Below are 25,875 nucleotides of genomic sequence, written 5' to 3'. Positions count from 1 at the left end.
GTTTTGGATGTGTTTCTTTCCACTATTCTTTATGGAAGAAAAATATACCCAAATCTCAAAATTGACAGAGAATGGGGGTGGCGTGATACGGGGGGACGGAGCCTGGAGATTGAATTTCGTGGGGGTGGGGAGCTGTGTTCCAGTTCCTACTAGTCAGAGTTTTTGGGAATAAAAGGTATTTCTATATGTTATCAATTCAATAGCCTACAAAAGCAATTCGAGCTCCGGAGCTGGACATTTGTGTGTATGGTTTGCTGCGCTTTTGTGATTGGCCATAATACCTGCAGACTGCAGCCAATGGAAATGCTTCTCTATCGGTGCGCATCCCACAGAACAGATTGTGAATCCAGACTTCTTCAGCTAAATTTTCTGGGATGAACCATGATCTTTTTACAAACATTTGAACACAGGGTTTTTTTCAAGTTTGGAGTGAGATTTTTTGGGGGGTGGGGGATTTTGATTCAATGTCAATTTATAGGCCTATTTATAATAATTCCAAATATTTAGTTGAATGAAGCTGAATGCTTTTTCTCAGCATTTGCTTCCATTCATTAATATTCACTTGTGTGTACTTATACAAGTATCAGTAAAAATAAAAAAAGGTTCAAGTTAAAAAAAAATGTTATTAACTTTTTTAATTTCACATAAAAAAACAAACAAACAAACAAAAAAAAATTAATGTTAATTTAACTTTATGCCAACTTAGTGTTAATGAAAAAGACATACTGCTGATTTGCAGGAGGAGCATTACAAAGGGATGTCAGTTAAAATGGTTGGTTAAAACACCTTAAGGTCACATCCATTCCCAAGTTTTTACACCAATGCCAGTACATAACTCATTCCATAGGTGTATCAGACTGGTTTCTGAGCTAATGAAATACACACACACACACACACACACAAATCAACAAACAAATATAAGTAAAAATGCTGTAATGTTTACCAAAAGCTGCTGCAAACCCCCTTTTTTTAATTAGGAGCATTCTCCTTTTTTAAAAAAAAAAAAAAAAAAAAAAAAAAATATTATTAAACAGAAGGGGTCAGTATGCATACATTATCACGTGCAAATTCCTACACAATGTATCTTTAATTTGGCCAGAATTACACAGGGTTTTATCTCCAAGCAGAGATTCTGTTGAATAAATGTGTTTGTGCCCCACATACTTACTGGACATTGTTGATTGACCTGTAATGTACTTGGCTTGATACCAAAGAAAACATATGGTTTAGTGGAAAGATAAAATAAGTTTGATGTTATTATATATTATACGCGTTTTATAATTAAATATATCTAAAAAGCTCCAAAATTACCCCACCCCTTTCAAACTATAGTCACTCAGTAAATTTTGGCCATTTCCACCACTGGCAAAGATAAAACAAAACAAAACAAAGCATTCCACATTTTACACATATCGCGTTAAAGCAGATTTTACCAGGAGTCCTTTCCATACACTTGTGGGAATTGGTGGTCCCCCTTGGTTGAAACCATGTTCCAGGGGAGGAGGGGGGCTCTCCAGTAAAATCATTGTGGTCCCCCAACAGCTGGGGGCTCCTAGAATCATAACCACCTTTCTCCCTGCTAGTGATGGCTCTGGCACTGTATGTTCTGATAAAAGTATCTGCCAAATGTTTTTATTCTAGGTCTGTGCAACTGAAATATGCAGGTGTAATTGACACTGCAGACATCATAATATGTAGCTTTGCAGGCATGATCATGACCCTAAATGAAAAAAATAAAAGGTATAAAAAAAAAACATTTCTGGCACCTAAATCATAATATAAGCGTTAAATTTTATTATTTTGTTTCTTCCTTCCTTCCTTGTTTAATTATGTCAATAAGTCACGCAGAATTAAGAGAGAGAGAGAGAGAGAGAGAGAGAGAGAGAGCATCCGGGGACCTTCGTTGACTCCGCCCACATTCCGCTGACCCGCAGCGGCGCTGTAAATATGGCGGAGGTAAGAAGGAAATTCTCATTATTTTCTAGAAATGAATCACCGTTTATTTGCAGTTAATCGAAAAATATAGTTGATAATGTATTTAAAAATTAAATTGTGTCGCATATATTTGTTATTAAGTTGTCCGGTGTTTTAGATCGAAATACGCGTTGAATTCTTAGAAATTTTATTTCTGCAAAGTTAATAGCAGTTAGCCCGTCTCCAGTTAGCCTGCTTTTCTATTATAACCATACTTAAATACATTACCATACATTAATTATCTCAAAAATATATACACAAACACCGACAATTGCACTGATTATTTTTGGTAAATCGTTAATTTATGGATTTTTTAAAATCCAGATTTGTACTTAAAAGAGAGTTTCTGATCAATGCTAGGCAAAGTGTTAGCTGCACATCAGCCTCAACTTCCAAAGTCTCTCTCTCTCTCTCTCTCTCTCTCTCTCTCTCTCTCACACACACACACACAGCATCACTGATTCCTCTGATTTGTCATGGATGTTCACTGACCTACTGTACGTTTTTCTTAGTCTATACTGAAAGTAAAGTAAATTTAAATAGAGGACTGGAAAACTGCATCTTTTTCTGATTTAGGTCTGCTTTAATGTGTACTATACATATGCAAATTGGGCAATTTATACAGCTGATATAACCACAATCTGGCTAAAGATTTGTACACTGTAAACAAGTGTAATTTTGTCCGATGGTTCACAACTGACTTTATATCAAGACCCACAATTTATAGCGGACATCCAACCCAGCACAGTTCCAAAACTGTCCTCAAAATCATGCCTAATATTAGAAATGTTTGTCTTTGTTACTGTTCATCCAACTGTTACGGCAACAGTTTTGTTACAACAGTTTTTGTTTTCGCTAATGATAATTTAGCAATTAAATAATGATTGTTAAAAAAAAAAAAAAAAAATAATAAACCAATGTTTTATTTTTAGCCCTCCTTGGGGAGTTCAAGCCCAGGTAAGACAATTACTAGTTTTCCTATCATAGTAAAACATATCTTTATACATACTAATGCCATTTCTGTTTCTCTTAAAGAGTTTCTGTTGATTTTGGCATTGTTGATTTTGACCTGTCAACAGAGATGCTGTTGCCTGATTATGATGATGATCAAACCCTCGAAGATGAGGAGGTTCCAGAGGGTGAAACTAATTTTGGCACTGAGATAGAAGAACTTGCAAAGGTTTGATCTTATCCTGATTCTCAATATGTTTCACCTGATCTTTTGTTTAACATCACCTGTTTATGGTTCGGCCGGCAGAGGAGAGTTCAGCAGGCCACTGAAGCTACTGAAGCCAAATTAGCTATGTTTCTTTTCTTACTCTACCATAGTTTCTCATGTGTGAAACAAAAGGTAGTCTTTTTCATAAGACCTTAAAAAATTAGAATTTTAATAAATTAGCATTGTTTAGGTCTGTTGTCAAATATGATTGCCATAAAAAAGTCCTTAAAGAAACAATTTCTAAATTACTGTTAATCAGGATCGCAACAAAGTAAATATCAAGTTTTTAACTAAAGCTTTTGAGTTGAAACTGTAGAGTTTAACTAAAGGGCTTGACAATAAGGACTGCCCGATGACTCAGGACAATTGACAAATTTGTCACTTGCCTGATTGGGCCATTGCTGCACCGTCACGAAAGTTTATCATTTGCACATGTTTTTAAGCCTTGCTAATTTAAAAATACAAACATTTTTAAAGCACCCAAGCATTGACGTGATTGACATGAAAGACAACTGCATTCAGTACTAACACATGTGAGCACCGAATTGCTCTTGACGGACAAATACATACAAAACTATGTAAAAATACCAATCTTGGTGAGTAACTTTGTAGCTTTAACCATGATTAATCTATATTTAATTTATACAGTGGTGTACAGATGCACCGGTCAAGTGGCCATTTTTTGTTTTGTTCAACCGATCACTGTTCAAATAGAAAAAAAAACATCTGTTTGGTTTTGATTATCAAGTCTATAGCGCTGAAAACATGCATTTTAAAGCTATATCAGTTTAAACTTCTGATATATGGTTTTCTGAGCGCACCACCAAAGCACAGAGATAAAAAGCGTCTGTCACAGCATGTGAGTACAAAACCCTAAACTAAAAAGTTCTCTTTCACACACAGCCAGACCCGGACTAAGAACACATAGGACCCTGGGGCTATAGCAACCCCAAGGGCCCCCAGTAGCTTGTATCTTGGTGCCACAATGTTTTCTACCACAGAAATATATATATTTTTTTAAATGAAATCTCCAACACAGAGAGATACAATGAGTATGCACACTAAATATTCCAGGCTACAACACATTGCAATAATAAATACATATGAAGAATATGAAGTCAAAGCAAACAGGTTTCCAGAAGCAGCAACAACTTTTGAGCATATATAGCTCCCTTAAGAGTTTACTTTTAAATAGTTTTATTATTAGAAGGTCTTCTTTCTGGCCTTAGAAGAGGACAATCATCAGGGCTGGACTGGTGCTAAAGTTCAGCCCATCTGGCCCACACAGTCCCCCATAAATGTTTTGCTGGGGTTAGGGCAGTTGAAATAAATAAATAAATAAATAATTTATTAATAAATAACGGGCGAAAACAAATGACATTTTTAAATACTTGAAATGCATTTAACAATATTAATATTCCATTATATTGCAGGCTTTTAATTATTGAATTCATATTTTTCTGCAATTAATGTTTATTAGGACTATTAAATTCTCTATTGTGGTTGCCCTATAATGAAAAGCTAATTCTTGAATCCAGAGTTAACTGTATAGTATTAGTAAACCTTTATAAAAGTGACTAATTGCCTTTTTTTACCTAATATTTATTAGGCTATAAGTAGTCGATAATAATTTTTGTGACATTAATTCCCATGCATGCGCTACAGTAAAGCAATATGTTGGGGCGTGGTGGGGTTTCGGCAATCGGTACACTGGGAAAAGCTCAAATTTGATGGCCAATCAATTCTAGGTCTACTTTTCCTCCACAGCCAATCACTTCTAGTGCTTATATTAATCCAGCCCTGCACACAACTTTGTGGTAAAAATACGCTTAAGTTACAAAGACTAAATTTTACACCTAGTCAAAGGTAGGTGTAAAGTGAATGTTTGTTCGGATATGATTCGTTTTTCATTAATTATTGCAGATGCCAACTCTAACGTTTATGGTCTTTTCGGGCAGCATAATGTGGCCTATAAACAGTTGATATAATGGGGGAGGGGTCAAGCAACACAAGCAAGCAACGTGCAAACTTTGCACAACGGTTATAAAAGTGAAAGTAAAAAAACGATGGCTAAAGCTTCATTAACGGCGCATATTGTCTCAGAGACACCTGAGTACAGTATATAACTGTCTTAAATTATTCCCTTAATATTTCTATTCGACATCTTGCTTGGACAGTATAAATGCTTGGAAATACTTAACGTCTTTAATTCCACTCACCATTTCCAGCGTGCCTGCCATCTAATAATCGTAGTAATTTTTGTGCTTACTTTTAATCAGAAATAAAGTATCAGCTTTCAAGTTCTGTCAGTTCTTTCATAAAATACAAATTATAAATGGTTTTTCAGCCACAGAAAGATGCCAGTAGGCTAAGACCCATAATTGTCACCTAAAGTCACATTTACCTCAGGAAAGACATTCATTGTACATAAACTCGATAGTCAGCTAGAAAAAATAACTCTATAGATAAGCATTGTATTACATTCATTATATTTTACTTAACCTGTTGCCTTTATTTTTAGTGTTAGTCTGAAGAAATCTGTCATGTGAATGTACAGAGAGACTTCAAAACGCGCACTTGTTAGGAAATATTTACTCAATTAAATTATTTTGCGGTGGCTTCACTTGTTACGATGTCTTGAGCAATTCAGTTCTATAGTAGTAGTTGTAGCCACTGCAGCGTGGATGTCGTCTCGGCTGTCACTGCGGGAGAATGTGTCAGCGTGGATGCGACATAATCTACGCTGGGCATAGTTGCACCTGGTCGTAGTTTTAGCTGGTGCAACGGGTGTAAATATTTATCGTAAAGTTGAACATTGCAAAGCCCAGCGTGGGGCTTAGACCCAGCTGTTTTACGTCTAGCTGGTGCAACCAGCCTCTAGTGTGAAGATAAACATGGCAGATAGTGTGTTTGCAGCTCACTCAGGGTGGAGACTCCGCTAATACGGCCGTGTCAGTCAACAATCGTGGATGGGGCTGCTAGATTCTGTGGTAGATTCTGTGGCTGATAGATTCTGTGATCAGTAAACTATGAGACATGGTTTATGGTTTATAGGGATTAAAAAAAAGAGGAGTGGGTGGATTTTTATCATTATAGGGTGGTTGTCTACACACTGCCAACACACATTTATGTTCAAACATGTAAAAGTGAGTTTTGCATAATAGGTGCCCTTAATTAAGTGCTGCGTTGCTTGTATACAGTGGTAACCAAGGAAATGCTGTATTGCTGCTGTTCTATAAGCACCACCTGCTGGCAGAGAGTAAATTTGCGTCTCATTCAGCCCATCCTTTGTTTTTCCTAAAGCATCATTTTTTTTGTATCTTTGATCTATATATTCAGTTGTGCTGTGGCTTGCTTGTAATTTTTAATGTTTTCTTATTTACTGACTGTTTACTTGTCTTTAATCATGTTTGAATTTCATATTTATTAGGCTAGTAGTTTTTGCTGTGGTATCAATATTAGAATCAAGTAATGTAAAATGCAATTTGTATCTAAAATTTTGGTTTCATATATTTAATTAATAGAATAAAAGATAACATGGGTCAAAAACAATAATAACAGCAATTATTATGCAACAATATTTTCAGGGCCAGTGAAAATATTGGCAGGGCAAGTAAAAATTTGAACCACTGTCCAGACCGGGCCAGTAGAAAAAAATGTGAAATTTAATTTGTAATATTCAGGTGAGTCTACTTCCATATACATTTTTCCAATCTTCCTGTGCAATGTAAAATAATTAGTGGTAAGAGATTTTTTTTTTTTATATTGTACAATATATGTAACATTTGTACTTTGAAAAATTCAAACTTAGAGGTTGACCGATGTATCGGTTTTGTCGATAAATCGGCACCGATAGTTGATTGCCGGAACCGGTTATCGGCAAAAATCCATGCCGATAGTTTTTCCGGGTTAGGTCCGTTGCTGGAGCGGCTGATGAGGTCCTCAATTATACAGCATAGTCCCTACAGTCTTTGTTATACACCACGAGATCGGCCTCTAGTGGCGGAAATCACTGACAGCACGTGCAGTTTGTTTAGACAGGTGATGCTGCACAGAGCAGGACACTTCAAAGGCGGATTTAAAACATCGACAACGAAACGGTGTGTACAGTATACTGTAGTGCATGTTTTCATATCATTACTAAGTGATGAATTTGTTCACTAGATGCTGCATTAGTGGAGAAAGGACAGCAGTATACTTTTGCCCCGTTGCTAACTCTTGTAGACCGCCGCTTGAATTGAATGCGACGCGTCAGGTGTGTGTGTTACTGGATAGCTGCAAGTTCTTTTACACGCAGTGCTGCACTTTTGCCCGTTGTGTGACTAACATATTTTGATTAGATAACCCAGTGTTTCCCCTAGGATTCCAGGTTTGGGGCGGGGGGATTACCAATGGTATGGTGTGGTATGGTACGGTACGGTACGGTACTTTTTTCGGTACATTACTCTCTGTGTAATAACAAAAACATTTATTTCAGTGAAAAAATAAGTCAAAAAATCTCAATTTCAACATTTTGAACAATAGGGCCCTAAATTTTTTTTCTTTCTTTTTTTCCAGAAATTCTTGTGTGTTTTAATTTTTCTGATAATCAAATACAGGCATTAAATATTTATTAATTTTTAATGAAATGAAAATTAAACCTTTTTCTGTTATTTCTGTTATTATTATCATTTCTGCATTTAATTGTTTAATTAAATTTGCCAGAAATAGGAATATTTAAACACCTACATTATACTGTACAAAAGTAACACAAGACTAATAAATTTCTGTTAAACCGTACTTTTATTTTGACAAGTTGCCGGTTAGTTTTTGTGTGTATACACTACGATATGATGCTAATTTTCTCAAATGAAATGGTAAAATTTACATTAAGTGACTCTCACAGCAGCTCTGGAGATTAAGTTCATGCGTTTTTGTCGTCATATAATGAGACGCAGAGGCCGAAAATAACCGCGAGCGTCACGTGTGCTTCATTGCGTCTCCGCCATTCATTCATACAGAGCCAAGCGGAACATGGAGGATTCATATTTAAACCGTCTTGTTGCGTTTAAATATTCACAGACACTAGTCCATATCTTGATTCGAATTAAGTGAGAGACCTACTTTTGGTTTATTAAACCAAAAATTGACGACTTCTGCGGCATCAGAGTAAATTCCGTTTTTATGAATGGACTCCGCAATCCCATCCGCATTTTAGCTAAGGAGAAATTGTAGACGCCCCCCTAATATAATGGCAGGGGAAACACTGTAAACACAAATGTTCTAGAATAGAAGCATTTAAATTGTGAAAGTACACAATATCCATGTGTATGTAATTTCAATACTGTGGCCTTTGTGTAAATATTTAAAGATGGCCATCTTTAAAGTGCTCCTATTATGCCTTTTCAAATATGATCTTTCATGTAGTGTGTCATGTAGCTGTATGTGAACATAAACTATCTGCATAGTTGTGAAGCCGACAGTGCACGATAAACTTATTGTCTATCAAAAACTAAGCTCACATTTGCCTGAACGAGTCGTCAGGTATTCGAATCTTTTTCTGTTACGGCCATACGTCAGGAAGTAACATATTTGCATAATGTCCGCCCACGTTTTACGTCGCGAACAACTTGCCCGCCCACAAACAGTAAAAGTTCCATGTGGTTTACGTCACATGGAAATTTACACATACGTTATACAGAAGACGCTGTATCCTACACTGTGAGTAAAATTGTTTTATATTCACTTCCAAAAGATGAATCTACAAAGATTATATTTTCTAGCGATCGTTCAAAATAAGTAGTTGTTATGTTGTGTAACAACCCTGCACATGTCTTGCTAACCAGCTAAATCACGCTTCTGTAGTTCTGTTGTTCACCTGTGGACCCACTGTAGTCTGACAGTTCGTGATTGATGCAGCTTGACTGTCTGTCTGTCTCATTAGTTGGAGTAATGATAAAGGATGGCGCACGAAGCGGCTTTTTACACCGAATGTGGAAAGTGCTGTGCTATGAAACCCATTCGTTTCAATTGCTTCTGTTGTGCGAGGACGGCTTGTTTCTGCCTCGACCAAAGTGCACGCGCAGCGGAGCGTGCACGCCGCGGACAAAGTTCAAATGAGTTGTTCAAATGAATTTTTTTCCACGTTCGGTAATGAAGTTTACAACATAGAGGTGTGCCCGGTTCGCTTACATAAGCAAATTGCGAGCACTTTCCACGGTAGGCCGTGCTAACTTGTCAATCAGCCACTTTAGCCACTTCATTGTCAGACTCTGGCTCGAATTGGTATGGTAGAATCGATGCCATCTTTTCTATGTATTGACAAGTATCCAGGACTTTCAATCAGTTATGGCAATGGGCGTTTCGTTCTCCGACACGCTGTACGCGGTAAACCAATCATAAAGGACTGTGCCATCTGACCAGTCACAGCAGTTAGAGAGTTTAGAGAGACTGATTCTTCGAACTTCTTTGCACGAGTCGTTTACGAATCATTTAGAAATGGGGTAAAATTAAATCTATTTTTGGAGAAAACTAAAGTGTTTTTTGACCTTGCATATGTGTAAACCTGTTTTGGGAGTCTATAAAAACAATATTAGCAACCTTTAAAATGGCATAATAGGAGCACTTTAACATAACTGTTTAGCATCTTTAGTCCATTTGTAACATTAAGATTGATAAAAGCTGTAAAATAGAGATACAGTTCAGTAATTTTCAATTATAACATGATAAATGCTGAAACTAATGATTTTACTGACATCACATTTTATTATTTTGTGCAAAAAACAAAAAACAAAAACTGAAGGTTTACCTTCTAAATATCGACTTGATTCATCTCTGGGTTTACTTTAGGTGCAGAAACACCAACTGCATCTCATATCATTCGGTTTAGTAACTTCTTTTCTATAATTAGAAACTGCAAACAGGCCTTAGTATCAATCTATGTAAGCGGAAATCAGGTCAGTGCCAGAAAAAGCAAAAATCTGTGACTTTAGCCGGGTTCCGATTTCTGTGGATTTTTTTTGTGGATCACTGAAATTTCAACATCAGCCTATCTGTTTTGTTACTCAATATTCTACCAAGATAACCAGCTTATTTTAAGGACATTTTATGCCTGATACATGCTGAAACGATTCAGTCTTTGGATGCTGATCATGACGCTGATGCTTCGGGTTGATGAATTATCTGACATTAAGCACGATGCTGTGAACGAGTTTGTATCAATGAGACGTGAAAATATATTTTAATAGGCCTATCATACATATTATTACTGTTTTATTGTAGGCTAACAAAAACTCTTATGTATTGATAAAGCTTCATATGTCCTTCGGAAGTAAAGCACTTGGATCTGATGTTTCAATTTCATTTTTTAGAAAAAGAATATGTGTAAATGAGAAAAAACAGTGCAGGACATGCTTGAGGTTAGAAGAGTTATTAATCGTAATAAGACACACACAAAAATATCTTAACCCGTAACTCGCACTGCCTGACACACACACCTGAAGCATGCACAAAGATGCGTCTCTAAAACAGTATATATATATATATATATATATATATATATATATATACACACACACACACACACACACATACGTAACCAGTGTTTTGCTTGGTTTGGCTTATTCAAACGCAAATAATCAAATAATAACTTGCTTTCTTGCAGGAGCAAGAAATGCCCATTCAGGAGCTCCTAAGTCTCTACGGTTATGGAGGCAGTGGATCACCTGAGGAAGAGGAGGAGGAGGAGGAAGATGATGAAGAGGATGTGGATGGAGAGGAGGAGGAGGAGGAGGAGGAGGAGGAGGAGGAGGAGGAGGAGGAGGATGAAGGAGAGGATATAGATAATGATGAAAGCAGCAGAAGCACTGGAGAACTGAAGAAGAGCAAGGTCGGTCCCATAAGAACGCATGTCCCATAATACATACCCATAATACATATCATGTAAATTACAGTATTTAGTAATATAATAATATTGTTGTTGAGCACATAGGATGCATACACAGCAAAAACAAACTTAATTTCAATGTAACTAGGTTTCCACAGTCCTGGAAAACTTGGAAATATTAGGTGATTTCAAAAGTGTGATTTTCAGCCCTGATTTGAATAAGAGAAAGAATTAATAAGAATTGAATAAGAATTTTAGAAAATTTAGCCTTTTATAAAGTTTAAACCAGTTATTACTAATAACTGTAAAAGTGAAGTCAACCTTTATTTATTTAGAACATTTGAAACAACTAGGGTTGTGCTTAGATGATAATAGATGATAATATTGTGTATCGACGATAGTCAGAGATATTGCCAGTTGCTGATGCCTTTGATGATAGCAAGACGATTATCATTATTATTATTATTATTTGTCAAAAAGAGGCTAGGCGCCTAACTTTAGCAATGCAGCGTGGAGAGCCGCTTCTGGGATGCTTCAGAAACTTGCCGCAGGGCGGCTTGGATAAACACAAGCATTGAACACAACACAAGTGTTTTTTTTTAAATGCATAAACCTACACTAGGCTAGGCTAGTCAGAGATGATGCTCTTTTCTGATGTTAATATTCTTTGCTCATTTTCTGTAGCTGCTTTTTGAATAACTAAGGAAATGTAAGCATTATAATTAGTAATTTGTTAGTAACAGTGTTTCTATTAAATTGTTATCAGGGCTGAGCGATAATTCGATAACGATAATTTTCTTGATATAATTTTCCTCGATAAAATGATATGAGGAGTTAGATAAATGTTCGATATAAATTTTATGTGGCAAAAGTGGAACGAAACAGCGCGACTCATTTGAATCGCGCCACACGGACCGTTTATCTGCTCGGACCAAAGTTCAAACTGCCGCCCTGCATGAGCTCACTACAGAAGATGTATTTATTATCTCGATGCGGCGCGGACGCGTCTGGAAAAACCGAGCGTGTTGCACTGCATGCGCGTTCCTTCCGTTATGAGCGCATTTTAAATAACAAACTTGAACACGCAAAAGACACGATATGGGAAGGGCTCCGTCACGCAAGCACTAAACAGCGCTGTGAGATCCAGTGTGAAACACTTGAATTCAGCGATGAACACAAATTGCTCTGTGATTCAAACTAGTTTAAAGCTGTGTGCAACGAGACAGTCAGAAGGCTTTTCAATCTACACATCGCCATCATTTACCATGGATTTACTGTAGTAACACTCACTGCACCATGGTATTGTGGCAGCGATGTGGGATATTCACATTGAATTTTATTACAGAAGTAATGGTATATAATTATAGTATGTATGTATTTGTGATTAAGCTATAGCATGTGTGCATTTATACTTAATGTTTTTAGACTGCCGTTTTTCATACAAATAGGCTACCTATAAAACCATGTAGTTATATTTTTACCATGGTATTGAGGTACCATTATGTTTGGTTTTAACTGTGTTTATCATGATTTAAAATGTATGCTTGCTACTATGGGAGACCAGTGCTTAATTTAAAAAAAAATGGTCAGAATGAATTTAACCATATAATACTGAGGTTGCTACAATTTTTACAGATGTTACTGATTGATAATGAACAAAAATTTACCTCTGCATCCTCAAGCTACTATCAAATGTGCATTTCTAAGAGACAAAAAAGTGATATTACTATTATTGTTATTGTTGTTATTATTATTATTATTATTATAATTATCATTATCAGACAACCCAAACCTGTTTCTTGATTTGAAAAAATATAACTCATTAGAACATGCAGAAATTAATTTTTCTGTTTAGATATTTATTTTGTTAAGGAAAATTAATGGTCTGGCTTCTACAACTTTCACTTTGGAGCAAAAATCTGACTTTAAACTGGAAAGAAATAAAGATTTGACATATATCGTGATAATTATCCATATCGACTGATATGAAAAAAATTATCGTGATAATTTTTTTTGCCCATATCGCCCAGCCCTAGTTATCATGTTAAATACCAATTTAAAGTCGTATTAAAAATATTAGGCTGCTGGAGCTGGTTTTGAGCAATGAAACTATGTAAATAATTAAATAAATTAGCACAGCATGTAAATTAAATTAATAAATTAGCATATCATGTATTGGCGATCTCACAGGCTGACGATAGGACGATGTGAAAATTGAACACTAGAAACAACTAGGACTGGGCGATAAACAATATCATATAGAGATCATGATAAAATTTATGTCTAAGGATGATGAGCTCTACAAATTTTATTTGATTTGGATTAATCTAACGGTCTATCACACAGCAGAAATAAAGGTGACAGCAGCCAGTCAGTGCACGTTGCTAATAACTCAGCATGTTCTGCATGTCTCTGTGTGAATGAATGGTGTGGTTTCGTCTGATACACCAACTCATACACAACTGTTTTCAGCACCTGCTTCTCAATATATGAGGACATGAAGTTCATTTTCAAAGCTGCTCTGTCACTTCACCAGCTTTACACAGTTTCATTTGAGAAAAAACTACTGTCATATACACTGTAACAGAAAATAAAACTGAAAGACCTTCACAACAACCTGTCAAAATAAAAGAAATGACAGAAATATATTTGTTTAAAAACAATGACTAGATTTGTTTAAAAACAGTGCAAACATTTGCTGATCGGGTCAGTTGCACTGGTGCTTCTAAATATTTTTTCATAGTCGCACACAGTTTTTTTTTTGTCGCAAATGTGACTGAAATGGTCGCACTGTAGAGCCCTGTACTGCTGTGATCACTGATTTTGTGAACTTACATTGGTTCTGTCCAACCTTAATTTAGCAGGATGTTTAACACTAGATTTAAGGAACTGGGAACTGTACCTTTTTTTTTTTTTGGCTTATGTTTACTCATAGATTTAGCTTACATCATTTATAAAGGTGCATCTCAATAAATTAAAATGTCGTGGAAAAGTTCATTTATTTCAGTAATTCAGCTCAAATTGTGAAACTCGTGTATTAAATAAATTCAGTGCACACAGACTGAAGTAGTTTAAGTCTTTGGTTCTTTTAATCGTGATGATTTTGGCTCACATTTGCACACTATCTCAGCAAATTAGAATATGGTGACATGCCAATCAGCTAATCAACTCAAAACACCTGCAAAGGTTTCCTGAGCCTTCAAAATGGTCTCTTAGTTTGGTTCACTAGGCTACACAATCATGGGGAAGACTGCTGATCTGACAGTTGTCCAGAAGACAATCATTGACACCATTCACAAGGAGGGTAAGCCACAAACATTCATTGCCAAAGAAGCTGGCTGTTCACAGAGTGCTGTATCCAAGCATGTTAACAGAAAGTTGAGTGAAGGAAAAAGTGTGGAAGAAAAAGATGGACAACCAACCGAGAGAACCACAGCCTTGAGAGGCTTGTCAAGCAAAATTGATTCAAGAATTTGGATGAACTTCACAAGGAATGGACTGAGGCTGGGGTCAAGGCATCAAGAGCTACCACACACAGACGTGTCAAGGAATTTGGCTACAGTTGTCGCATTCCTCTTGTTAAGCCACTCCTGAACCACAGACAACGTCAGAGGCGTCTTACCTGGGCTAAGAAGAAGAAGAAAAGGACTGTTGCCCAGTGGTCCAAAGTCCTCTTTTCGCATGAGAGCAAGTCTGCTTGCTGTTGGTCCACTGTGTTTTTTGAAAACCAAAGTCACTGCACCTGTTTACCAAGAAATTTTAGAGCACTTCATGCTTCCTTCTGTTGACCAGCTTTTTAAAGATGCTGATTTCATTTTCCAGCAGGATTTGGCAGTAGGCAGTAATTAAAGCAAAAGGAGCCCCTACCAAGTATTGAGTACATATACAGTAAATTAACATACTTTCCAGAAGGCCAACAATTCACTAAAAATGTTTTTTTTTTTATTGGTCTTATGAAGTATTCTAATTTGTTGAGATGGTGAATTGGTGGGTTTTTGTTAAATGTGAGCCACAATTAAAAGAACCAGTGACTTCAACTACTTCATTCTGTGTGCATTAAATTTATTTAATATACGAGTTTCACAATTTGAGTAGAATTACTGAAATAAATGAACTTTTCCATTCTAATTTATTCTAATTTATTGAGATGCACCTGTATGTAAAAGACAACAGACAGGGCTTGCGGTCTTGTGGTCTATTCAGTATTCAGCTATACTTGGAATTAGGTATGTTAGTGGTTAAGCCCCTTAACCCACACTGTACTGCCGGTGGGTGATCGCTTTGTTTTGTATTAATTAACTACGTAGCATTTGAAAGCGGGAAACCTTAAGATTCAACCTCTGAAGTAAATATTTTTTTGGTCAATACATTTTAGCTAAAAAAGGGTGAAAAGAAGCAGGCTTTTGGACTACAGACATTGTTAACAGTGTTGGGGGGGTAACACATTACAAGTAACTTGTAATCAGATCACTTTTTTCAAGTTAACTAGTAAAGTAACACATAACTTTTTAATTTACAGTAAATTACAGAGTTACTTTTTCAAATAAGTAACGGCAGTTACTTTTTTCCCCATTTATTGTTTGACAGGTCTCCTGTCCCCATGTTGAGAGAAATCAGGAGGTGTTACTGAAGTTCTAGGATAAATGTGAACGTATTAATTCATCTCACTTGTGCAAAAAAAAAAAACGGATTCAGTATTCCTTAAAATGGATAAAAACAGTGAAATGCAACTCAGAATATGATGCAAACCTGCAATAATTAAATGTTAAATAACACAAATATCCTTTATGTATTTAATCCCATTTTATTAACCAGTGTATTTGCTGCTGACCTTCAATGATCCAGTTCAACCATACTAATGAGCAAAAATTACTCAAGATAAATATTTGCTTATTTTTTTTATTCCTGAAATGTTTTTAACTTTCTTCTTCTGCATTCTACTGTACAGACATGAATTTACTTTTCCTTCAGCCTGAGGCTCATTCATTTCACTTTTGGTGTGAAAGGGCTTTTACGCTTGCCAAAATAGAACCTTTTATATTAAAAACAAATAAGCAAGCCCAGCCCAGATATAAAAAGTAACGAAAAGTAACGTAATGCATTACTTCCCATAAAAAGTAACTAAATAATCTAATTAGTTACTTTTTAGGGAGTAACGCAATACTGTAATGCATTACTTTTAAAAGTATTTTTCCCCAACAATGTTTTTTTTTTTTTTTTTTTTAAATTTTATAACTGCATTTAAATTATTTTTTTCAGGGGGATGAATCAAAGATATCCACAGGAATGGTAAATGAGAGCTACTCCCCTGACAGTCGAGTTTGTACAGTGCCAGACTGTAACACAGCTGAACTTATACGTTCACAGAACCATGGCTACTTTCAGAGTAAGAGACAGATAAGCTCCACTTGATTATGCTCACTGTATTTTATCCAATATTTATCCCTCCCATATAAGTTTGCTTAAACACTGTTTTAACTTTTAACTTTTTTTAGATAATGAAGTAGATGAAGAGTCAGAGGAGGATGATGACTATATTCCCTCTGAAGACTGGAAAAAAGTACACAATCTTTCATCAGAATTTTCTTTATGTTTTTTGTCTGAATTTCCCATGTAATGTTTGACGTGTATGTTCTTAACAGGAAATCATGGTTGGCTCCATGTATCAGGCTGAAACACCATCAGGACTGTGCAAATACAAAGATAATGAGAAAGGTACATTTGACCTATGTTGGTCAATTAAAATATCAGTTAGAATTATCAGGTAGAATTAAACTGCATCACAGGAAAATAAATGTTTCTGGTTGTTCATATGACAATATGACAATGTACAGTTATGTGTTTTGCAAACATGGGCATTTTTTAATAGTATTTTTTGTGGTATTACATTGGGTTACAAAAACAGTTGGGACCAATTATTGAATCCATTAGAAAACACTGAATATAAATATTTAAAACCAGAAAGTTTTTGCTGGCACTAATAAAATAAGAACTGCATCAGTCATAGTATGATGTAATTTTTGATGTACATTTTATTTTTATTATTTTTATTTTATTTATTATTATACATTAATTACTTGACTGTAATTCAAATCACTTAATGTTCTTGATTTCACATATGTTTACATTTTTGGAGGCATCAATACGTTATACTCTTGTGATATGCTTTGAATCTCTGACTCCATCATTCACAGTGTATGAAAATGATGACCAGCTGCTGTGGAATCCTGAAATCCTTACTGAAAACACTGTGGTTGAGTTTCTGACAGAAGCATGTCGACGGACGGGAGAGGAGTCTGGAGTAGATGCTATTCCAGAAGGATCCCACATCAAAGACAATGAGCAGGTACTAAAGAACTATAATAATAGTTAGTACTAATAGCAGGTACTAAGATGATATAATAATAATAATAATAATAATAATAATAATAATAATTGATGTTTTTTAATCAAATGCTGAACTGTGACTTAATACACATATAAATTGTTTCTTCCCCTCAGGCATTATATGAGTTGGTGAAGTGTAATTTTGATACTGCTGAAGCTTTACGAAGATTAAGATTTAACGTTAAAGCAGCCCGAGGTGAGCCTTAAAAAGTTGGTTAAATGGCATTTTTCTTTGTCTTTCATCATAATGTTTATATAATACATACAACAGGCTGACAGTGTTTCTGTCACTTAACAGAGGTGTGGCTCTACACACAAAAATTATTTCTTGGTTAAAACAAAACTCTGCTTTCAGTTTATTGTTAATTTTGTTAATGAAAAATAATCACTGATGACTTTTTTCTAGGGATGCACCGAAAACGTATCGGCCGAAATGCTTGCGCGTTTTGTCAGTAAAGCCGGTTCTGTAATCAGCGGTAAATGCCATCAGGTGCGTGATTTCACGTTGAGCCGTATATACTACACACAGCCGTTGTTCACCGACGAGCTGCGCAAATTCACACTGATAATGAACATGGATTTGCGCAGCTCGTCGGTGAACAACGGCTGTGTGTAGTATATACGGCTCAACGTGAAATCACGCACCTGATGGCATTTACCGCTGATTACAGAACCGGCTTTACTGACAAAACGCGCAAGCATTTCGGCCGATATGTTTCGGTGCATCCCTACTTTTTTCCCATAACTAAGGTAAGATGAGATGACACTGATATCATAAAACAATAACTATGCCTATATCAACATGCAATATTGTTGACAAAAAAGATGAGACTAAAATTTAGTTTTCATGTAGGTTTTCATGCTTGGGGTAGCGAAAGAGTTTAAATACCCCTGTCAGAGAGAGAGATATATATACAGAGATATATCATTGCTCTTGCTGTCAATCCTTCTCAGTGGCAAACTTTAATAAATCTAAACATGGATGTATTTGCTGAATAAGTGCACTTTAAACAACATCTGTTCCACAATACATTTTTTCTTGTTGTTTTTAAGCAAAACATGAGTGTAATTTGGAATTAATATTAAGAACTTCACTGTTTTAGCTTTTAAGAAAAGCTTTAGAGTAGGGCTGGACAATAGATCGAAAAGTAATCAAAACTAAAATTCGGAACCTTTACCGGACAGAATTTTCCCATGTCAGTTATTTATTTTTCTAAATCCTGTTAATACTTTCCCAACGTGAAACTGCGTGTGTAGTTGGTGTTACATGGACATGTATGACCAGTGCGCTTGCATATGGAAGGCCAGAATATTAAAAATGTCTTTACACGTAACGTGTTCAGACGATATTATACGTGTACACGTTATCTGCTTGCACTTCAAACTTTACACTTTATTTACTTGTGTATTATTTATTTTGTACAATCTTTATATATATATATATATATATAAACCTAAATAATCTAAATACAAAATTGTGTAGCATAACATAATTTTTGGATGAATAAATACAATAATTATAATAATAAAAAAAGATAATAAATATATTATTATATTAATTGTATTTTGAGGCAAAAATATGAGGTGCCTTATATGCCATAATTATTAAAAGCCTCTTGTAAACACTAGTAAAATTAGCACTTTGATCAGTGTTGGTGAAATTCATTCATATGCATTACACAGAAACGGGTGTGCGATACTGAAAAAAACCCCTCTATATTCTAGGATTTTATCGATAACGATAATTTGACTATAGAGTGTGTTATTGTGCTGGTATCTTAAGGACTGCCATGGACAGCTTACTCCTGATTTTTTTTTATATTCTTCAAATTCTTACATTTAAATAGAATGAATTACAATGAATTATAATGAATTTGAATAATAAGACATTTGGGCTGTTACCAAGCAAATTAAATCAGTATCAACAAAATTCATCTTTGAAATACAGAGGAAACACTGAGAATCTGCATCTGAAGTGGTGTTTAGATATATTTACACAGTGTAGTGCAGGATATGAATGCTTTAGCCTGCAGTTATAAATGTATTAATAATGTTTTGATATATTAAACATACAACAATAAATACTGATAGGCCCTATTTGTATATATGATATTTGTACTGATATATATAAATTATTCAAATAATAAAAATATGCTTTGAATGTGAAATTAAAACTGCCAGTAGGTGTCAGCAAGTCACTGTTAAGTGAGTCATTTAAACGGTTGATTCATTCAGGAACGAAACACTGTCATGTTGCTCAGAGCCGCAAAACAGCGCTGTGGCTTTGTTTGAAATTATTTTTGTTGTTGAAATAAAGCAAAAACAGGCAATATGCTGTCTAAAACGCATGTCTCTGAATAACTTCTTGTCTATCGAACTGCTGTAAAAAATCAATAGCCTTTAATCATGTAATCATGGTCATTTTTGGAGAAAAAAAACGCACTCTTGACGTTGATTAACTATATTAAGCGGAATAAATCTATACATTTCTGCCCCCATGTCTTGAATTTGTGATCATTATAAATGTATTTTAATAGATCATGCAGTGAAAGAATGCACTGTTAATGCGTATACGCAGTAGTCTAGACTTGATGTAATGCGTGCACTGAACTGTAGGTGTTTTGAATGGTTCTGAATCATTGAAACAACAATTACAATATTATCGCATATGATATATATCATACACCCTTACACACAAATCCAGTGAGACACAGAAATTAGTGAAAAATTAGGACATGTATTTTGAAATGCCTCCTCCTTCTAGGTCGTAATACGACATCATTATTATGTGACTATAGACCGCTGACATATCTGGAAAGAGAAAATGACAAACGACCAAGTGCGTTAGTATGTATGTTGGTACGTCACCTTTACACTGTGTGCAGAATTATTAGGCATGTTGATATTCTGGTCATATTTTTTTTCCAAACACATTTTACCAATTCCAAACCACATCAGTCTTAATAACTACTGTTAATTTTGTGTTTAATCATTTATATGTGATATATAATTGTCCGTGAAGGCTGGAAGTGAAAAACTCCTTATATTCAGGTGTGCAGAATTATTAGGCATGTTTTCGTTTACAGCTAAAATGAGCCAAAAAAGATATTTAACCCAGACTGAAAAGTCCAAATTATTAAATGCCCATGAGAAGAATGCAATACTAATGCATTACAAGAATTTGCAAAGTTAAGGCTTGACCATTGGACAGTGAAATGCTTGTTGAGTCTGCATGGTCAGAAAAAACAGGTGGAGAAGAAAAGATGCATGTTAACTGCAAAAGAATTAGGAATTAAGGTGAAGAATTAGGTGTGACACCATCAGGAACCGTTTCCAGTTCTCCAGCGCCACCATTTTCCAGAACTGCAACCTACCTGGAGTCTTCAGAAGTACAATGTGTCAGGTTCTCAGAGACTTTGCTTGGTAAAAAATCCTAAAAAATGCCCCTGACTTAATAAGAATAACAAGCTGACGTGTTGTGAAATACATGAAGACAGTTTTTTTATATGCTTTAGGGACAGATAAGTTGAGAGTGACTCTTGAAGGACAAGCATCACATCCTCTTGTACCTCTGATTCAAGAATTTATCTTCTAAAATCTGGCAGTAAGTTTTGGGAGTTCATTTTAGTCCATCTCTGCAAGTCAGACTTTTCAGGATAAGAGACTAAACATGAACTCCCAAAACTGCCAGATTTTGGAAGATAAATTCTTGAATCAGAGGCACAAGAGGATGTGATGCTTGTCCTTCAAGAGTCACTCTCAACTTATCTGTCTCTAAAGCATATAAAAAAACTGTCTTCATGTATTTCACAACACGTCAGCTTGTTATTCTTATTAAGTAAGGGGCATTTTTTAGGATTTTTTACCAAGCAAAGTCTCTGAGAACCTGACACATTGCACTTCTGAAGACTCCAGGTAGGTTGCAGTTCTGGAAAATGGTGGCGCTGGAGACTAAACGGTTCCTGATGGTGTCACACCTAATTCTTCACCTTAATTCCTAATTCTTTTGCAGTTAACATGCATCTTTTCTTCTCCACCTGTTTTTTCTGACCATGCAGACTCAACAAGCATTTCTCTGTCCAATGGTCAAGCCTTAACTTTGCAAATTCTTGTAATGCATTAGTATTGCATTCTTCTCATGGGCATTTAATAATTTGGACTTTTCAGTCTGGGTTAAATATCTTTTTTGGCTCATTTTAGCTGTAAACGAAAACATGCCTAATAATCCTGCACACCTGAATATAAGGAGTTTTTCACTTCCAGCCTTCACGGACAATTATACATCACATATAAATGATTAAATACAAAATTAACAGTAGTTACTAAGACTGATGTGGTTTGGAATTGGTAAAATGTGTTTGGAAAAAAAATATGACCAGAATATCAACATGCCTAATAATTCTGCACACAGTGTATATGTATTATTAATTAGTGACGTCATTATGTAGAGATTTACTTCACTATTATATGCAGATTTGGATATTTTCAGCTTTGCCATTCGCCAAAACATTAACGCCTGTACACAACATAATGCATGTAGACACAATAACATGTACATGTGTTATATCGTCTGTACACGTTATGTGTAAAGATATTTTTAATATCTGTTGTCTCACATGTGAGTGGCGTGGTTAGGATGCTATGTTAACAGAATTTAAATTTTTACCAGCAGTGCTGCACATCAGTGTCAGTTTCAAAACAGTGGACCAATCAGAAAACCATGGAGGTGTGGCAAGCATTGCAAACTTTAGTTTACAGTAGCAGGTTGGCATGGCAACTTTTGTATTTGACTGCAACATGACAGAGTAGGCATTCTGCTCTGCGTTTGTTTTTTTTTGTTTTGTTTTGTTTTTTAACCATCCCTGAGTGCTGCATCTAGCATTTTAGATGCAAAGACACATTCTGTGTGAATTGCCATTAAAAACCTAGAGTAATTATTCACAAATATAGAGTGACAGGCTGATCAGGAAGATCACATCTTAAATTTTAGGGCAAAAAAATAAAATAAATAAATAAATATATGTATATATCAACTAATGCACATGGTTATATTATCTCATATAGTCACCTGATTTATCATTATAAATAAACATACTGTCAACTTTATGAAAACTGGTAATACTCAAAAGTAGGACTGGACATATGTCGATATACACACAAAATCAGGTGACTATATGAGATAATATAACCATGTGCATTAGTTGACATTATTTTTTGTGGTTATAGATAAAAGTGCAATAATTTCTCAAATGACAACAATGGTGATCAGTAATCAAAATTATTGACAGCCATAATCTTACATGTTTTTTTTTTTTTCTCTCTTTTGTACAGAGGAACTATCTGTCTGGACAGAGGAAGAATGTAGGAATTTTGAACAAGGTTTAAAGGCTTACGGAAAAGACTTTCATTTTATCCAGGCCAACAAGGTAGTGCTCATTTTATGGCATTCATCACAATAGGTTTAATTCAGTAGGTAGATCGCTTCATGATGTCTCATGATGAATGTCAATCCATATTTGCCCCTTCACATTCTTATATTGACATTTTAACAATCACAAATGTAATTACTAGAAAAATCAAATAAGCTGTGGGGTTAAAAAATGTGCCTAGCAGTTTTCTCTGGTAGATTAGTATATGGACTACTTGATGTGACATTTCAAGCCTTATTTATTATTTTCCTGCTATTGTCATATCCTTATCTAATTTCAGGTCAGAACACGGTCTGTCGGAGATTGTGTAGCTTTTTATTACATGTGGAAAAAGTCGGAGCGGTATGATTTCTTTGCGCAACAAACTAGACTTGGGAAAAGGAAATACAATCTTCACCCAGGAGTAACGTAAGTATCTGTGCCAAACATTGTGATATGTAAGTGGCGGTTAGAGATAGTAAGATTCTATCTTTATCCCAACTGAAGTAGTGATATATCTTATGAAATCGAATGCTGTGATTTAATTAACCCTGTTAAGCCTGACATATGAAATAAGTCAGTTTTTATTTTTTGGGAACGGTTTATACTAACTTTAGCTTTCAGTGTGTTTTGTTGACTACTTATTACTTAACATATTCAATACATCAGGCTTTTAAAAGGAACAATTCACACAATCTCAGGGATAAATTAAAATTTAAAATATATTGAAGTAAAGTTTTAAATAGTAATAGTATTACTGTAGTATTACTGTGTTTTTACTGTATTTTTGATCAAATAAATAAACTTTTGACTTTGACAAGTACTATATTTTGTTATATACATTATCTTACATAAAAATGTTAATTAACTGGAACGTTGATAAGTAATTTCTATTATTTGGGCAGACAACAAAGAATGTATTTACCTGTTTTAGAAGCATTCCAGTAAACACCGCTAATATGGATTAGAAGTGAAAAGGGGACACAATTATATTTAAAGCATCTGTGTAAAAACAAACCTGGAAAGAGACAGGAGGATTTGGCAAGAAAAACAAGAGATTTTTAGTGCATTCTGGTTAATTACTCATTGTAAATTACACATGGAGAGCAGACCACAAATGTGAAGTACATGTTGTCCTTTTTTCATATTGTTATAGCAGAATACAAAAGAAAAAAGAAAATAATTGGGAGGGAAAGAATGCAGCAGATTGAAAAGTGCTCTTCCATGGATATTCTTTTTATACCATGTCACATTAAAATACCAAGCATTTTGTTGTTCTCTTAATGCCTGAAAATAGAACATGAAGGAAAATGTACAGCTCATTCAGTCAAACTGACACAAAAGGAACCCCTGCTCTATCCAACCACACTTGAGATGCATTGGAATGAAGATGTAAATGCAGTCCAGCTAGCAATATTCAAATACTATCCACATACAAGTCATATGTTTATGGCAGGGGTAAAGGGGGCCAGTTTTGTTTAACTCATCACAATATTATTGTCTGTGTCATTCAGTTTTGTTATTGTATGTATGAAAAAGGTAGAGCAAAATTACACTGATGAAAATTAGTTGTCACAGAGAAAAAGTCATCCAAGTGTACTATTTGATTCATAGTAGTAAATTGGTCCTAATATTTCCTGAGGTTCCTTTTTTCCTTAGTGTGAGGTGTATTTATTGTTTTATTTGTGTAGGGATTACATGGACCGACTTCTCGACGAGACAGAAAGCACTACTTCCAGTCGAGCAGCTACGCCCCTTCCTGCCGCCTCTAGCAGCAGCACCAGCCAGTCAGAGCGAGAGGAGACTAGCAGCCACAACGGTAAAGTATTTAGTGTTTTTATTGGTTTGTTTATTTTCTTACAATTAGATGGAAATGCTTTGGTGCATATTTCAAGATACTTTATAGAAAATCATGTTGTATGCAGTGTTTTTGAACCATTTGTTACAGCTGTGTAATATTGATTATCTCTGGTTCCCAATTTAGGACTCACCAGTCACAGCTCCAGTGCAGATGCCACACAGATGTTGAGCAGTGTGAACGAGGTGAAGAGTGAATCTGTTCAGGCGAATGGAGCATCTAAACACAGTCTACTCTCAGATCATCTGGACTCTAATGGCTGTAAACTTACAGACACCCACAACACAGACAGAAATGGCTCAGTGAAGCACCAACAGGACTGCCAGGGTTTCGACAGGCCAACAAAAAAGTGCAGGACAGAATCAGACTCACTGGCCCAGGTTGAGATAGACCCTTCCAGGGTCAAAGAAGACTGAACAAGAACAAAAGTCAGGCCAAAATCAGAAACTGGAGCGATGAGACAGCGCTGTGACACCTCTCACCTCATCCACCCTAAATCCAAAGCTGAGCTGCTCCAAAAATACTACCCTCCAAACCTAACTACAGCTGATTAATGCGCCTTTTTCATACAACCATTTTACAGAGAAATGTATATTCTATTTGTAATGTCTGCTATTTTTTTACCAACAAGATATTTATATTTTTTATTGAGACATTTTGACAATGGGTGAAAATGCTGTTTAAGCCATTATACATAATACATGGGGATAAATGTTGGTGAGCGTGTCTCCAGGCACATCAAGTTGTGTTGTGTTTTGATTTTGTTATATACTAATGGTTCAGTGCTCAGCTTGTTTGTGTTGGAGGCATACTGCAAGTTCCTGACAGGTGTAGTAAAAATAAATCAGGCAATGGAATCACCCCTCCAAAGCTTTGTTTTTGTAAAGTGTCCAGAAAATTGGTTTGCTAGCTGTATGTATCTATTAACTGAGTGAATCTCAAGGTCCAGGTCATATTGCACCTTATTTTATTATTATTATTATTATTATTATTTTTAAGTATAAAGAAAATGAACCTATTTTTGGGAGCATTATTTGGCATTATACTGTAAGGCATCTTATATTTTGTATTTGAGGTGGTTTTTAGTTATTCTCATGATTCTCATTCAGTTCTCATAGATTACTCTAATTCATTAATATCACCCAGTATGGACACAATGGTTGAT

At 35.4% G+C, this 25,875-nt stretch overlaps 1 protein-coding gene across 1 annotated transcript; it reads left to right on the top strand.

Moving 5' to 3' along the window:
- Window positions 1-1,897: 1,897 nt before the first annotated feature.
- On the top strand, window positions 1,898-25,875 carry mier1b (mesoderm induction early response 1b, transcriptional regulator). The gene is made up of 13 exons (XM_051130812.1): window positions 1,898-1,956; window positions 2,907-2,931; window positions 3,054-3,154; window positions 10,836-11,060; window positions 16,317-16,443; window positions 16,553-16,617; window positions 16,700-16,772; window positions 17,252-17,403; window positions 17,559-17,640; window positions 22,776-22,870; window positions 23,154-23,281; window positions 24,544-24,671; window positions 24,837-25,875. The coding sequence occupies exons 1-13, from the start codon at window positions 1,948-1,950 to the stop codon at window positions 25,124-25,126; spliced, it is 1,500 nt and encodes a 499-aa protein (XP_050986769.1). The 5' UTR covers window positions 1,898-1,947; the 3' UTR covers window positions 25,127-25,875.

The sequence above is a fragment of the Labeo rohita genome, chromosome 2, assembly GCF_022985175.1.
Source record: "Labeo rohita strain BAU-BD-2019 chromosome 2, IGBB_LRoh.1.0, whole genome shotgun sequence".
Classification (NCBI taxonomy): Eukaryota; Metazoa; Chordata; class Actinopteri; order Cypriniformes; family Cyprinidae; genus Labeo; species Labeo rohita.
The sequence above is the reverse complement of the archived record's forward strand: the minus strand, read 5'-3'. Positions and strand labels throughout refer to the sequence as shown.

Bases quoted from the DNA above. Each gene is read 5' to 3' on its own strand.
- mier1b (XM_051130812.1), top strand. The intron at 17,404-17,558 runs GTACTAAAGAAC...TCTTCCCCTCAG, and splicing joins ACATCAAAGACAATGAGCAG to GCATTATATGAGTTGGTGAA. The intron at 24,672-24,836 runs GTAAAGTATTTA...TTCCCAATTTAG, and splicing joins GGAGACTAGCAGCCACAACG to GACTCACCAGTCACAGCTCC.